The sequence below is a fragment of the Panthera pardus genome, unplaced genomic scaffold, assembly GCF_024362965.1.
Source record: "Panthera pardus isolate Hobbes unplaced genomic scaffold, ASM2436296v1 HiC_scaffold_18, whole genome shotgun sequence".
Lineage (NCBI taxonomy): Eukaryota > Metazoa > Chordata > Mammalia > Carnivora > Felidae > Panthera > Panthera pardus.
Window position 1 is genome coordinate 2,965,710 of NW_026526743.1, and position 17,203 is coordinate 2,982,912.

At 43.9% G+C, this 17,203-nt stretch overlaps 1 protein-coding gene across 1 annotated transcript; it reads right to left on the minus strand.

Annotated features, from left to right (window-relative positions):
* Positions 1–7,260: 7,260 nt before the first annotated feature.
* Positions 7,261–16,991, minus strand: BSPH1 (binder of sperm protein homolog 1). The gene is made up of 4 exons (XM_053906455.1): positions 16,919–16,991; positions 10,460–10,489; positions 7,801–7,932; positions 7,261–7,441 (listed from the first exon to the last, which is right to left on the minus strand). Exons 1-4 carry the CDS (start codon positions 16,989–16,991, stop codon positions 7,299–7,301), a joined length of 378 nt encoding a protein of 125 aa, XP_053762430.1. The 3' UTR covers positions 7,261–7,298.
* Positions 16,992–17,203: the final 212 nt, after the last annotated feature.

Below are 17,203 nucleotides of genomic sequence, written 5' to 3' on the forward strand. Positions count from 1 at the left end.
TATATCTATTTTTTTAATGTTTATTTATTCTTGAGACAGAGGGAGACAGAGCACGAGTGGGAGAGGGGCAGAGAGAGAGGGAGACACAGAATCTGAAACAGGCTCCAGGCTCTGAGCTGTCAGCACAGAGCCCGATGCGGGGCTCGAACCCACAAACCGCGAGATCATGACCTGAGCCGAAGTCGGATGCTTAACTGACTGAGCCACCCAGGCGCCCCAACTGGGTGTATATCTAAAGGAAATAAAGTCACCACCCCGAAAAGATATCTGCACCCCCATGTTCATTGGAGCATTTTTCACAACAGCCAAAATATGGAGGCAACCAACGTGTGCATTGATGGATGAACGGACAAAGAAAATTTATATATAATGTACATATATATAATGGACCATTATCATCCTTAAAAAAGGGAGTCTTGGGGCGCCTGGGTGGCTCAGTCGGTTAAGCATCCAACTTCGGCTCAGGTCATGATCTCACGGTCCGTGGGTTCGAGCCCCACGTCGGGCTCTGTGCTGACAGCTCAGAGCCTGGAGCCTGTTTCGGATTCTGTGTCTCCCTCTCTCTGTGACCCTCTCCCGTTCATGCTCTGTCTCTCTCTGTCTCAAAAATAAATAATAACTAAACGTTAAAAAAAGGAAGTCTTGCCATTTGTGACAACGTGAATCAACCCAGAAGACATTATGCTAAGCAAAATAAGCCGCACATGGAAAAAAAGTGTATGAACACACTTACATGTGGAATCTAAAAGAGTTAAACTCACGGAAACAGAGTAGAAGGACAGCAAAAAATGGGGAGATGTTGGCCAAAGGGTACAGCTTGAAGGATTACTATAAAGCCAATCAAGACAGGGTAATATTAATGAAATAATAGACAGATAGATTAATGGGACAGAATAGAGCCCAGAAATAGACTCACAGAAATAGAGTCAATGAATCTGTGACAACGGAGCAAATGCAACTCAATGGAGAAAAGCTAGTGTTTTCAACAAATGGTGCTGGGACACCGTACATCTGCCAATGGACTGGTAACCAGACTGGACGGAGAACTCTTACAACTCAGCAATAAGAAAAGAAACAACCCAATTTTATTTTATTTTATTTTATTTATTTTATTTTGTTTTTATTTTTTTTAACGTTTATTTATTTTTGAGACAGAGAGAGACAGAGCATGAACGGGGGAGGGTCAGAGAGAGAGGGAGACACAGAATCGGAAGCAGGCTCCAGGCTCTGAGCCATCAGCACAGAGCCCGATGCGGGGCTTGAACTCAAGGACCGTGAGATCGCGACCTGAGCCGAAGTCGGCCGCTTAACCGACTGAGCCACCCAGGCGCCCCGAAACAACCCAATTTTAAAAATGAACAAAAGATCTGAACAGATATCTCACCAGAGAGATATACAGGCGACAACTAAGCTTACGGAAAACTGATCCATATCACATGTCACTAGGGAATTACAAATTAAGACAACGAAACACCACTACACTCTTATGAAGATGGCCCCAATCCAAACACCAACAACGTCAATGCTGGGGAAGGTATGGAGTGACAGGAGCTCTCATTCATTGCTGGTGGGAATGCAAAATGGTACGGCCACTTTAGGGGCTTGGCGGTCCCCCACAGAACTAAACACGCCCTTATCATACGACCCAGTATGACCCAAATGAGTTGGAAACTGATGTCCACACAAAAACTTGCACACAGAGGTTTACAGAAACTTTATTCATAGCTGTCTAAACTTGGGAGCAACCAAGATGCCCTTCAGTAGGTCAGTAGATAAATACACTAGTGCATCCAGACAATGGAATATTATTCAGTGATAAAAGGAAATGAACTATCGTGAGCCACATAAAAACCAGCCTTTGACGCATGTCGCTAAGTGAGAGAAACCATTCCTAAAAAGCTACGTACTGTATGATCCAAACGATGTGATATTCTGGAAAAGGCAAAGCTACTTTGCAAAGTGGAAAACATCACTTCTGTAGGAGACAAGGGTAAAGCAGAAAGGAGAAATCTTTCGGAGGCTGGATGTTGATGAGAGAAAAGAGTGGCACGCTTTAGGACACTGTAAAATAAAACAGAACACCCCCCCCCCCCCCGCCAAGTGGAAGAAACCATAAACCTTCCCGCCATCAAGCACCCACCCATGCCCTCCCCCCCTAAAAGCCAGCCAGGAAAGAAACTGCCCCCCCCCCCCACTACGTGGACGGCAGAGGGAGCCCTTGAGCTATGAATCCTAGAAACCATCAACCCTGTTGCTACAAGTATTTGGAGATAGGAAAACCATCTTGAATCAGAAATTCAAAAAGACAGGTCATGTCACAGTTTGTGCGTTCAAGCCCCGCATCGGGCTCTGTGCTGACAGCTCAGAGCCTGGAGCCTGCTTCGAATTCTGTGTCTCCCTCTCTCTCTCCCCCTCCTCCAGTCACACTCTGTCCCTCTCTCTCTCTCAAAAATAAATAAACATTAAAAAAAATCTAAAAAATTTCAAAAGGAACTCCAATGATTTTTTTAAATAGGGAAAAATAGAACAATACTGAGCTCAAGCAGGAAATGGAGAAAAAGTTTACAAGTATCCAAAGTGACAACTAAATTGAAATCTGGCCAAGGGAGAGAGTAGGCTCAAACTCAGACTCAAGAAGGGGCATCTGAGAAAGGCGCCAGGACATCCAGGAAGGTGAAAAGAAGATAAAAATTTCAAAGGAGTAATAGAGACTGTGATAGAAAGAAAGGAACCGCATATATGATGCCTGTCCCTGAAAAAGAATAACAAAACAAAGGAAGAAAAATGATATTATAGATATAGTCAGAGAAAACCTGCAAAATAAAAGAAGATCGGAATCTACATGGTCAAAGGACCCACGAGTTACCTGGAAAAACTTACCTGGAAATAATGATTTCTAGCGTATAGTCGTATAGTTTTTAGACTTTCAGGGTAGAGAAAATACCCTCAGAACACACAAAGCAAAAAAGATGAAATGATTTATTATTTCTTTTTTAACGTTTTAATTAATGTATTTATTTTTAAAAATATTTATTTTTGGGAGAGCGCAAGTGGAGGAGGGGCAGAGAGAGGGGGACGGAGGGCCGAAAGCGGGCTCTGCGCTGACAGACTGAGAGCAGTGAGCCAGATGTGGGGCTCGAACTCACAGACTGCGAGATCATGACCTAAGCGGAAATCAAGAGGCGGACGCTCAACTGACTGAGCCACCCAGGTGCCCCTTAACATTTTTATTTATTTTTGAGAAAGAGAGAGACAGAGCGTGAGTGGGGGAGGGGCAAAGACACAACACACACACACACACACACACACACACACAGAATCCGAAGCAGGCTCCAGGGTCCGAGCTGTCAGCACAGGACCCATGCAGGGCTTGAACTCAGGAACCCTGAGATCATGTCCTGAGCCAAAGACAGAAGTTCAACCAACTGGGCCACCCAGGCGCCATTTATTTATTTATTTATTTATTTATTTATTTATTTTTGAGAAAGAGAGAGGGTGCAAGTGAGCGAGAGGCAGAGAGAGAGAGAGAGAGAGAAAGAGAGAGAGAGAGAAGCAGGGCTCAAGCTCACCCAATGTGGGTCTCAGACTCACCTGATGTGGGACGCGAACTGGCAAACCACGAGATCATGACTTGAGTCGAAATCAGATGCTTAATGACTGAGCCACCCAGGTGCCCGAGATCAAATAATTTAAAAGAGCAAGCTGGGGCGCCTAGTGGCTCAGTCAGTAGAGCTTGATCGCAGGGTTGCGAGTTCGAGCCCCACGCTGGTCGTAGCGATTGCTTAAAAAAAAAAAAGAAAGAAACATTTGGAAGACAAACAGAAGAGCAGGTTCATCAGACTGGCCTCAAACTTCTCAAAAGCAGTTGGAGAGCAAGACAGTGACAATGCAGCATTTTCGAGAAACTCAAACTGTATTTGCCAGCTTCTTCTGCAGTTAGATGGGGCCATAGAATGACATTATCAAAGTAGCTGCTTACTCAAGACCAGGGTGTCCAGTAATGAGATGTTTTTAGATGAGTAGCTATCAGAGGAAAGCACCTATTGCAAAGGCTGACAGTCCAAGGGGTGAGGGAATCAATGTGAATAGTGAGCCTTTCTGAAAATATTTACCCAAACCCTATCTCTCCCGGGACCTGGGGACGTCATTACAAGGCGTGTTTGGTAGCACACTGAGCCAACAGTGAAGCGAACTTAAATCACGACTCTGTCTCGTGTTTCTAGAATCTTCGACTAGGAGGATTACTGGATCCCAGTGGTCAGTCTGAGCCCTTGAAAATCAATCTGCACTCAAAACCGGTATTCAGGAGCCCCTGGAAAGTTCTGTGTATTTCCCTTTCTCCCGAACACTGAGCGGTGTGCCCAGTTGGGGAAGTCTACCAAGAAGGCTGAGAGTGTATCCCCGTGGTGTTACAGCAGCGTGTGGCTTCATGGTTGTCCAGCTTCCTCGTCATTCAAGGGACACTGAGGCTGTGAACCGACTCGTGCCTGGAAGTTGGGTAGAAGGCTAATGCTTTTAGCTCTTCCATGTAAAGAACAGCGAGCGAGTTGATTTTCTTCCTGAGAAACCTACGATCCATTTATCTATCACCACCTGGTCAACCACTGGTCTCTCTGGTCAACCTCTCCCAAGGATCTGATTAGTAAGTAATCCCCCGTACCTGGTGTCATAACCACGATCGCTTTGCACCTTAGGGATTGCTTGCCACCACCCGAGCTCAGTCACAGCGGGTTCTGCTGCTCCCCCGAGACAAGTAAGCCCATTTCAAAGATAGTCCTTTCTACCAGCATTCAAAGACTAGAACGACAAGTCAAAAACGTTCTTTTTTAGATTTCCTATTTCTCATGAAAGATTACAATGAGCCTTCTGGGTTCAAAAGACAGTGCTTCCGAACTTTATTTTTTTTTGGGGGGGGGGCTCGGTGCTGTGATTTAGTGTAAGATTACATTTAACAATAAGATTTGGCATATATATATACATATATATATGTATATATATATATATATAGGTATTTATTTATTTATTTATTTATTTTTTAACGTTTATTTATTTTTGAGACAGAGAGAGACAGAGCATGAACAGGGGAGGGGCAGAAAGAAAGGGAGACACAGAATCCAAAGCAGGTTCCAGGCTCTGAGCCATCAGCACAGAGCCTGATGCAGGACTTGAACTCACAGACCGTGAGATCATGACCTGAGCCGAAGTCGGACGCTTAACCGACCAAGCCACCCAGGCGCCCCTATATATATAAAAAAATTTTTTAATGCTTATTTATTTCTGAGACAGAGAGAGACAGAGCATGAGTGGGGGAGGGGCAGAGAGAGAGGGAGACAGAATCCGAAGCAGGTTCTGGGCTCCGAGCCATCAGCCCAGAGCCCGACGCGGGGCTCGAACTCACGGACTGCGATATCATGACTTGAGCTGAAGCCAGACGCTCAACAGACTGAACCCCCCAGGCGCCCCTATATATAGGTTTTGATTGAGTTATGTTGACATACAACCTTGTGCAATGTAACGATTGGACGTTGTGTTCGCCGCAAAATGATCACCACAGTGAGTCCAGGCACCACCCGTGACCATAAAAAGTTACAAAAAAGAAAATTTTTCTGACGATGTGAACTTTCAAGATTCACTCTTCACTCTTGCAGCAGCCTTCAAAAATGCACTAAGACACCATCGACTACAGTCCCCAGGCCACACACCACATCCCTGCGACCTATCCGTGTACGTATCTGTATATAGGCATCCGTATCTATTTATAAAATCAGCTTAAACTATAAGAAATAATATTTTGGATACACATACTATATACTCTGCGGTTTTCCTCCAATTCTGCAGCATTTAAAATTTTTAACAGTGCTGGTCATGCCCCATTGAATTGATGACTGTGACCCACAGCTTTAAAAACTCTCCTCAGAGGGGCGCCTGGGGGGCTCAGTTGGGTAGGTGTCTGACTTTGGCTCAGGTCAGGATCTCATGGTTCATGGGTTCGAGCCCCGCGTCAGGCTCTGTGCCGACAGCTCAGAGCCTGGAGCCTGCTTCGGAATCTGTCTCCCTCTCTCTCTGCCCCTCCCGCACTCATGCTCTGTGTGTGTGTGTGTGTCTCTCTCTCTCAAACATAAATAAACTTTAAAAATAAAAAAACATAAAAAAAATAAAATAGTTCACATATCCCAAGAGTTGTTTAGGCTTTTGCTATAATAGTCTGTTTCAGGCTTATGAAAGCCTAAATGCACCTGGGCATAACGGATTTGGTTTGATGTAGATTTGCGTTAGCCCGACCAGGAAATTGTTGGGAAGGCAACCGGCTGCCTTTCTTGGCACACTAAATAAGGAATATCTGGGTGATTCGTTTGACCCTTGGAGGCAAATTGCCTTTGTGGCAGGATTTCAACATTTTCTTAGGATCCTGAATGCTTAACTAGGAATAGATAAAGGAAAACAAAAAATGAGCTCATCTCAAAAATGTCCCCTAAAAAACTTGCAAGAAGCAAAAAGACCTATTATAAAGAAGTATCTGAACAGGCAAGGATCTGAAAATTCATCAAGGAGTGTTGTTTTTATTAATTTTTTTAAATGTTTATTTTTACTTTTGACAGAGAGAGAGAGAGAGACAGAGCACGAGCAGGGGAGGGGCAGAGAGAGAGGGAGACACAGAATCGGAAGCAGGCTCCAGGCTCTGAGCTGTCAGCACAGAGCCCAACGCGGGGCTTGAACTCATGGACTGAGAGATGAGGACCTGAGCGGAAGTCAGATGCTCAACCGACTGAGCCACCCAGGCGCCCCAGGGAGTGTTGTTTTTAATGTAAAGACCTCTATTTCCCTCTAAGGGACAATGATTTAGAATGACAAAGCAGGGGCACTTGGGAGGTTCAGTCGGTTGAGCCCTTGACTCTTGATTTCGGCTCAGGTCATGATCCCAGGGTGGTGAGATTGAGCCCCAGGTCAGGGTCATGCTGAACATAGAGCCTGTTTGGGATTCTCTCTCTCTGTCTCTCTCTCTCTCTCTCTCTCTCTCTCTCTCTCTTTCTCTAAAAAAGGCCAAATTTAACCCAGTTAATAAGTAAAAGTGCTGAGGCTACAATAGAAGTTTCCATATAAAAACCTCATCATCCATAATCCACGACCAAAACCCCGAGCTATTTACAGCCAGATCATAGCTCAGAAAAAAACAAGAACAAAAACAAAAAACGTTTTTAAGGAGAGTCCTACCTCCTCCTTTCACAAAAGAAACTGGACATTTATTTCCCCTGGGAACGATTAGGCCCTCCTCATGCCCCTCCCAGGAAATGTCGCCATCAGTCACAATATTTCCAGACCTTGTCCTTGTTATAATTCTGGGTCAGCGAGCACCATTTTCTCCCAAACGCGTCCCCGTCTTCAGTGCATTCGCGGTAGATAAGGCGTCTGTACCAGAAGGGAAACACGCATTTTGCAAAGTCTACAGAGGAGAGAAGCAATCAGGATAAGAAATCTTTTTGTTTTGTACCTCCTCTTTGCCATCACACACACGCGTGCGCCCACACACACCATTCCACTCAGCACCATCTACTCTGAAATGTTGGTGGGGGATTGGGGTTTTGCTAAACGTTTTCATTTCAAGGTAACGTGGGTGAAGCCCTCATCATACGTCTTGGGGGCCTTGTGACTTCCACACTGCCAGAGATCTGCACAAACCTTATTTTCGCAATGGAACTGACTGTGGATTCCCTTCTCAGGACCCTCTGGCGGGTCGCCCCGGACTTCAGCCCTGGCGACAGAAGATCACTGCCCTGAGGTGTGCAGAGGCAAGGTACTCACCTTCTTCAGAGCAATACTTCCACTGTCCTTGGTACGTCTTAGTTAGGGAGCACCACTTGTGTTTTGCCTTGAACTTGATGCAGTCATAGAATATCCCACCTCTGTACTGGAATGGAAAGACGCACTTGCCATCTAAAGAAAACAAAGATCCTTCTTCCCTCTCTGGGAGTGTTAGTTGAGATGTTACAAAATTACTTTCATCCTCCCTTGCTTGCACCAGAATCAGAGCCCCTGCCTGAGGTTCTGGTGGGTCACGTAGTAGCAGAGCTGTTGAAACCCCTACCCCGTGTCCCACTTTTCTCCACGGTATAGACACTGTTGGTGGTTTGCTTAGCATTTGACCCTAGTTCCAGAAGTCTATACTAAGGTTAGAAACATAAATTTGAGGCTTGTCTGTTAAACAACTTCCCCTCTGTCTTTTTTCTTTACCTTCTCACATACATGCGTGCGCGCACACACACACACACACACACACACACACACTGTATATAGCCTGGTTTATCTCTATCCACACTTTTCTGCATGTACATATGGATTTTTCTGCATATATATATATATATATCTCCATCCGTCCATCCATCCATCCAACATATATATAACTATACATAATACATATGTAGGGGTACACATGCTCAGATTTTTTGCTCCCTCCCCAAATGAGTCACACTTTATATCCATAATTTATTTTGAGAGAGAGAGAGCGCACGCACGAGTAGAGGAGGGGCAGAGAGAGAGGGAGACAGAGAATCTGAAGCAGTCTCTGCACCCTCAGTGCAGACAGAGCCCAATACGGGACTCGAACTCACAAACCGTGAGATCATGACCTGACCTGAAATCAAGAGTCGGATGCTCAACTGACTGAGCCACAGATGTCCCCATAACCTGAGTTTCTAACTCAGCATATCACAGAAATCCTTTTCAACATATCCTCTCCCCCCCTTATTTTTAGAACTCCTGGCCTCCATTTAAGACAGCTTCCAGAACTTTATCTAGAATTGAACTCGCTATCTTTCTTGCTTGCTTATATTTGCCCTTATGAATGACAGTCATTCTCTATCCATCCATTGATTCAAGCCAAAAATGTTATCCAACGTATCCTCTTAAAGCTTTGCTGGGGCGCCTGGGTGGCGCAGTCGGTTAAGCGTCCGACTTCAGCCAGGTCATGATCTCGCGGTCCGTGAGTTCGAGCCCCGCGTCAGGCTCTGGGCTGACGGCTCGGAGCCTGGATCCTGTTTCCGATTCTGTGTCTCCCTCTCTCTCCGCCCCTCCCCCGTTCATGCTCTGTCTCTCTCTGTCCCAAAAATAAATTAAAAAAAAAAAAAAAGTTGAAAAAAAAAAAAAAAAGCTTTGTAGCTCTAGCTCCTTTCTAATGCCAATTCAGAGTCTGTGATACGGATTTTGCCAAATTTATTCAATATTTCCCTTATTCAGATTGTTTATCCTCTGCGTATGAAGCTGAGGCAAGCATTCATATATGTAAATCCTTACATATTGAAGCATCTGTTTCTACAGAATGGACTCCCCAAAGCAAGATTATTAGGTTAAAGCACACATGAATTGTTAACACTGCTGGGAGTTGTTTTCTCAAAAGGCAATAGCGACTCATCTTTCCTACCAATGTGCTCTTCTACCCGGATTTTCATTAGCAGGAGGCATTTATACAATTTTAAAACACTTGACTTTAAAACAGATGATTCCTGTCTTCCTTTAAAACAGATGGTGCAGTTGGTGTGCCTCGATGGCTCAGTCAGTTGAGTGTCTGACTCTTGATTTTGGCTTAGGTCATGATCCCAGGGTCATGGGATTGAGCCCCGTGTCAGGCTCTGTACTAAGCGTGGAGCCTGCTTGAGATTCTCTCTCTCTCTCTCTCTCTCTCTCTCTCTCTCTGTCCCTCTGCCCTTCTCCCATGTGCTCCCGCCCACACTTAAATAAATAAATAAATAAATAAATAAATAAATAACAGATTAAAAAAATAAAATAGATGGTCCAGGGTAACATGAAAAAAATATGAAGCCAGGGAGCATCAGAAAAGATTACTTGTTATTTGATGCATTCTAGGCTGACACCATGCTATTTATATGGCAATAATTGTGGTTTGTTTAAATATCTGATAATACAAGATGTTTCTCTAGCACTTTTTTGTGTATAATATTCCTCATTACTATTGGGCATTTTTCCTCTGTGAATCTTTTTTTTTTTAATTTTTTTTAACGTTTATTTATTTTTGAGACAGAGAGAGACAGAGCATGAACAGGGGAGGGTCAGAGAGAGGGAGACACAGAATCCGAAACAGGCTCCAGGCTCTGAGCTGTCAGCACAGAGCCCGACACGGGGCTCGAACTCACGGACCGTGAGATCATGACCTGAGCCAAAGTCGGTCGCTTAACCGACCAAGCCACCCAGGCGCCCCATCCTCTGTGAATCTTAAAATCGGGTATTTTCTGTTATATTGGCAGAAATTAAAGAGTGCCAGTAAAATGCCAGTAAAGTTCGGGGTGACTCTATTTCTTGTTTTTGTTTCTGTTTACAAATTGCTTATATCAAATTTTATGAAAAGAGAAAAAAGAAATGTTATCAGGAAAAACCCCACTGCTTTCCCTGTTTTTATAAAATTATAAGGAAGTGAACTTTCATTGCAAAAATCTTCTGATCAACTTACCTTTGACTTCCGGAAAGTGAGTTATAGTGTCTGAAAAAGAAAATTTGAAGCTGACATTTATTTCCCAATTCTTATGCTTTCCAGTCAAAAACATGGCATGATTCTTCTATTATTTACAACTCGCTTTGTGTTCTTCAATGTGATTTCATCATTTACTTTAAGTCCTGGAGATTTCTTGCTGATATAACTCCAAAGTGCTTTTGGTCATTGATATAAAATAGAATGACTTCTTTTCCCACCAGTGTCTAGTTTATTCTCACCAGTATAGAGAAAAACAACTTACTACTGTATATCTATCTTATATCCAGCCACTCTCTTCTTGAAGCTAGTAATCTTTCCTAGTTTTCCTAGGCATTCCTATGAAGTACACATTCATATAAAATAATTGTACTTGTTATTTTCTCTGGTTTATATATTATTTCCTTTTTGCAATGTCACATGTGTTAGATTCCATCATCCCCACAATGTTCACTAGTACTGGTCACAATAGGCACATCTGAGCTTTGGACAGGGGGAATGACATTGAGGTTAAGAATGTCCATTTCAGGGGCACCTGGGTGGCTCACTCAGTTAAGCGTCTGACTCTTGGTTTCTGCTCTGGTCATGATCTCATGTTTCATGGGATTGAGCCCCACACTGGGCTCTGTGCTGACAGCATGAAGCCTGCTTGGGATTCTCTCTCTCTCTCTCTCTCTCTCTCTCTCTCTGCCCTTCCCCTGCTCATTCTCTCTCTCTCTCAAAATGAATAAATAAGACTTAAAAAAAGCCCAAAAGAATCTTTATTTCATCATGGTTGATAATAGCTCCACAAATAGAAATTAATCCAAAAGTACCAATCACTAAGGGAATTTAAAAATAAAATACAACTTTAGGGGCACCTGGGTGGTTCAGTCAGTTAAGTGTCTGACACTTGTTCTCAGCTCAGGTCTTGATCTCAGGGTCTTGAGTTCAAGCCCTGTATTGGGCTCCATGCTGAGCATGAAGCCTACTTAAAAAATAATAAAATAAAATAAAATAAAATAAAATAAAATAAAATAAAACAAAATAAAATAAAATAAAATAAAATAAAATAAAACTTTATAATACCATGCAAGCATTAACAAAGATGAGCATAGAAATAGATAAGAAAACATTTGTACTTCATCTTTAGGTGACAAAAGGCATTCTCTATTTCATTACATCCTTTAAGACTCTATTTTTCCAAAAAAGGAAATCACATTATGAAATTGTATGGGATGAAAACTCAAAAATATAAACAGTAAAATTAACAATAATATTATAATTGCTTTCCTCTTCTTTTTCCTTAACTATTACAACAGGTTTTTTTCATTTTATTTATTTTAGAGAGAGAGAGAAAGCATGCGAGCGAGAGAGAAGGGCAGAGGGAGAGAGAATCTTAAGCAGGCTCCATCTCAGCCCATTTCCTTAACAATTTTTTTTAAGTTTATTTATGTGTTTTTTGAGAGAGAGGGGCACAGGGAGAGAGGAGAGACAGAATCCCAGGTTGGCTCTGGGCCAGTAACAGGGTCTGAGCCACCAGCACAGAGCCTGATGCAGGGTGGGGCTCCATCCCATGAACTGTGGGATCATGACCTGAGTGGAAATCAAGAGTTAGATGCTTAATTGACTGAGCCACTAAGGGACTCCTCCTCAACTATTTTTAACATACATTGTACTATATCTTTTTTTTTTTTTTTTTTTTTTTTTGGTAGGCTTCATGCCCAGCACAAATCCCAGCACAGGGCTCAGACTCACAACCTTGAGATCAAGGCCTGAGCTGAGATCAAGAGTTGGACCCTTAACTGACTGAGCCATTCAGGCGCCCCATACTTTATCTTATATATAAAAACATAAAATAGTAGTTTTTCATGAAAAATATAGTTTATCACCAGGAGAAGAAGCATAATATTCAACGACTTTAAATTTTATTGCCAAATTTCAAAAGAAATTCTAATAAAAGAATTTTGATCAACTCACCTATAGCTGGTAGATTGTCATCTGAAAGACACAATTGTAAACAAATATTTATTTCACTAGATTAACCTTTAAAATAAAACACAAATATTTTACTGAATTATATCCCAGTAAGGATAATATTTTGAAGGAGAGGCATCGAAATTTCAGTGATGCTTATTTTCAGTAGTGTCATTGTGGGTGATTTAAAAAACATTTTTAAAAAATGTTTATTTTTCAGATAGAGAGACAGAGAGACAGAGCATGAGTCGGGGAGGGGCAGAGAGAGGGAGACACAGAATCGGAAGCAGGCTCCAGGCTCTGAGCTGTCAGCACAGAGCCCGATGGGGGTGCTGAACTCATGGACTGTGAGATCATGACCTGAGCTGAGTTCAGACGTTCAATCAACTGAGCCACTCAGGCGCCCCTTATTGTGGGTGATTTAAAATTTTTCCTTTTGCTTTAACTGTATTTTCCAAATAGTGTTAATGAACAGGAACAACAAAAACAGTCTCTAAAACAAACAAAGAATCAGGGGTGCCTGGGTGGCTCAGTCAGTTGAGCATCCAACTCTTGATTTTGGCTCAGGTCATGATCTCACCGTTTGTGGATTTGAGCCCCGAGTTGGGCTCTGTACTGATAGCATGCAGCTTGTTTGGGATTCTCCCTCTCTCTCTCTCTCTCTCTTTGTCAAAAATAAATAAAATAAAAATTAAAAAAATAAGTAGGCAAAAATAAATGACTTACTTTTTCCATACCTTCCTACAAAAATAAACCACAATATAGGAGGGAAAACATGTTTTACACCTTCACTGTTCTTTTCTGTTTTGTTTTATTCTATTTCTTTTTAGTACTATCTGAAAGGTACCACTGGAAGCAAACATTTACTGATCTGTCCTTGGCTTTTAGAATAAGATCAAATTAGTTTTAGCATCTGTTAAGGAAAGGTCTTTGCAGGTCAAAGTCACAGGTTTGTTATGAGGGTTGAATAAAAACATACATCCGGGCTCTGCACAGTACATGGCACATAGCAAGCATGTACCATACGGCAACTCTTTCATTGCAGAAAGGATTTCTTTCCTTACGATAATCGTTATTATTTTCTCCCTGATGAGGTTCAAGTTTGCAATTAATTTTCACAAACAATAGAGAACTTATATCCACTAGAAACTGCTCCAGAATTCCAGTTTAGGAGACTCTGGTATCGGGCAAGTATTGAAATTACAAGAAATCTCACAGAAAGTGCTAGGGCATTTCATCATAAACGGATTGTCTGTTGTTCGCAGATCTTCAACCGCTCTTTTCTGACATCGGAACAGAGGATCTCAATGGATGTGTTTTTGCCTGTAACCGTTGAACTGGCAAAACCTGTATAAAACATGAAACTTTTTTTTTTTTTCTGGGAGCAGGAAACATGGCATAAAGAAGGCGATGCGAGATGACTTACTTTTTCACACCTATCACCAGGAAGGATTCCAGTTGGAGGACACATTCAGAATATAAATTGACAGTGAAGAGATGTGGCTAAAGAAATATGCTTTCTCAGAATCTCTAGCTCAGTTGTCCCCAGCTAGCTGTGTGGCTCTGGGGACACGACTCAACCCCTCTGTGCCTCAGATTCTCTTCTATAAAATGAGGGCGCTAATTGTACCTACCTCGTGGGCTTGTTATGAGGACCATATGTATTATGCACATCAAGCACCCAGCACACCATTCGGCTTAACACTAGAAATTCTGTCTGCCCTCCACGGGGGAGAGGACATTGACAATTCTTTTGAGTCTGTGGGAACGTTTCCATAATACCACGGGTTAAAGATTTTTAAAAGAAAACCTGACCTAATCATAACAGCAAAGAATTATGGAGAACTCGTGCTGGGAATGTAAAATAGTGCAGCTGCTATGGAAAATGGAAAACAGTAGGGAGGTTGCTCAAAAAATTAAAAATAGAATGGCCATGTGATCTCGCGATCTCATTTTTTTTTTAACGTTTATTTTTTGAGAGACAGAGAGAGGCAGAGCACAAGTGGGGGAGGGGCAGAGAGAGAGAGGGAGACATAGAATCCAAAGCGGGCTCTGGGCTCTGAGCCATCAGTACAGAGCCCGATGCGCGGGACTCGGGACTCGAACCCACCAGCCATGAGATCATGACCTGAGCTGAGGCTGGAAGGTTAACAGACTGAGCCACCCAGGCACCCCAGGCAACCCCCTTCTCAACCTTGCCCATTCCGGGTGGCATCCCTGGAGTGTTGGGGGCAATAAGAATCATTCTCCTCCTGTTCCAGAGCAGCCGAGGCTCAGAACCTTGTCTGAGGTCACAGATGAAACTCAGGCTGGAGCCAGAGAGGGCAAGTGGTGGTGGCGGGGTGGGGGGGAGGGGGGTGGCGGCGAGGGGGACTTTGGAGCCCCTTGCAGGAGGGAGGTGGAATACAAGAGGGTGGGAGGGTGCTCAGCCCTCAGCCAGTAGGGGGGCCAGTAGGGCCCAGTAGGGGGCCTCCAGGAGCACCCGACTATCATTCCGCCTCACCCCGATAAAATAATAAAGGCTCTTGCAATGCAAGATTCGTATTTTAGTGCAAACCTTTGCTAAGGGGCGCCTGGGTGGCTCAGTCGGTTGAGCCTCCCACTCTTGGTTTCGGCTCAGGCCATGGTCTCACGGTTCCGTGGGTTCGAGCCCTGCATCAGGCTCTGTGCCGTCCTCCCCAAAGGGACCCCAGTGTCACCTAATCCCTGAGTGCACCCCAACAGCTGGTAACCGCGGGGAAATTACACTTCGTGCATGGCAAATTTCTAGTCCTGGAATAAGGTCACTCAACCAAGCCCTCTGTGAAGCCTCGCCAGGTCAATCACATCTCCGTCCTCATGAGGGGCATGCGAGGAGTGGGGGGAGGGGTATGCTCGTAGGGCTCATCTGTCTCCTGTCTTCCCACTAGCCAGGAGCATGAATGGAGGCACTCCCGCCACTTAATGTCTGCACCATCCCGTGTGCCTGGCGGGATCCGAACCACCCATCTCATTCCCTCTAAGATGCTAAAACGCAACGCTTTTCCTGGTTCGTCTCTGGAATCAGAGTGCCCCTTATTTCCGATGGCATCTTGTCCGCAGGCCGGGTTGCCGTGGGGACGTGGTCACTGTGCCCACAGTAGCCAATGTAGGTCATTGTGCCTATGACAGTAGCCAAAGGACAGCGTCAACACTTGTAGCCTGCGTGTCAGGGGCTCAAAAGAAACCCCTAGAGACAACCACAGGGCCCTCCTAGTCTCCGGAAAACAGATACTTGCGAAGGGAGATGGACAGTATGAGTAAACATTTCCAAAGTCTCAGAAGTAGACTTAGCACCACGTTAAATGGAAAGACCAGCTAAGGTGCCCAGAACCGGTGGGTCTTCATTCTTACGCGCATTCTTCTGAGAAGTGTTACAATCACCCAGACTCTGGACGGCATCCAGACAGTGGGAAAATGTGATGTTGGTAATTCAGGAGGCCCGGCACCAAAAGGGGAGAAATTTTAGGACCGTCTTAGCCAGCTTCTTGTGCTTATGTTTTCTTTTTCTCATGTACCCACAAAAGTGATATCTCATGAAAGAATCCACGTCTGAGACAAAAGTGTTATTCTCCTAGCAGCATAAAACAAACATTCTAACAGATAAGAAAGAGGTGGTGGGGGCCCCCCGAGGTGGCTCAGTCTGTTGAGTATCTGACTTGGGCTCAGGTCATGATCTCGCGGTTCGTGCGTTGGAACTCCACGTCGGGCTCTGTGTTGACAGCTCGGAGCCTGGAGCCTTGCTTTGGATTCTGTGTCTCCCTCTCTCTATTTCTCTCTCTGCACCTCCCCTGCTCGCTCTGTGTCTCATTCTCTCAAAAATAAATAAAAACATTAAAAAAAAGAAAGAAAAGAAAGCAGTGGTCATGGTCACACTGAGGACATCTTTGTTCTAAAAAAATATTTATCCATGCTGCATTTGATTTATGTTTCAGGGCAAAGATGTCCTGAAGAATACTTACAAATAGGACATGCAACACCATCATTTTTTTTTTTTTGCCATTTTGCAAAAACAAAAAAAAAAAATTGTTTCACAACTACGTGTAACCCCCATGAAACGTGTAAGAAATGCATCCATAATGAAGTTTCTTATTGTGTTATTTACAACTGTCGAAGGCCACAGGATTTTGGTAAAGGGTTAAAACAGACTTGCCAAAACTCAGTTCCATTTTCAAAGACGCTAATAAGGCACTTAAAATATTTTAATGCTTATTTATTTTTGAGAGAGAGAGAGAGAGAGAGAGAGACAGAGCACGAGCAGGGGAGGGGCAGAGAGAGAGGGAGAGACAGAATCGGAAGTAGGCTCCAGGCTCTGAGCTGTCAGCACAGAGCCCGATGTGGGGCTCGAACCCACAAACTGTGAGATCATGACCTGAGCCGGTCGGGCGCCCAACCGACTGAGCCCCCCAGGCGCCCCAAGACTTGGTTTTTAAATGGCCACCCCGATGCTGGAACATTGCTACTCACCTTCATAGTCTTGACCAAACACACTGTGAAGCCAGCAGACCCAGAGCAGCAAAAACACCACGTGCAGGACCATGTTCCTCCTCTCAGGGACTGCTGGTTGACCAGCTCATCCTCAGGATTTTAGAGCCCCAACCACTGCTCGTCCCTCCTCCTTCTCCTCCCCTTCTTTTTCTCCAGCATCCCCAGACTCCTCCTTCTCTCCTCCTCTTCCTTAAATTTTTTTAAATGTTTATTTTTTTTTGACAGAGAGAGAGACAGAGCATGAGTGGGGGAGGGGCAGAGAGA

Excerpts from the sequence above, each read along its gene's own strand:
- BSPH1 (XM_053906455.1), bottom strand. The coding sequence starts at position 16,991 with ATGGTCCTGCACGTGGTGTTTTTGCTGCTCTGGGTCTGCTGGCTTCAC. Across the intron at positions 10,490-16,918 it reads GTTTGGTCAAGACTATGAAG|ACACTATAACTCACTTTCCG; the intron begins GTGAGTAGCAAT and ends TTTCTTTTTCAG. Across the intron at positions 7,933-10,459 it reads TCACTTTCCGGAAGTCAAAG|ATGGCAAGTGCGTCTTTCCA; the intron begins GTAAGTTGATCA and ends TGTTTTCTTTAG.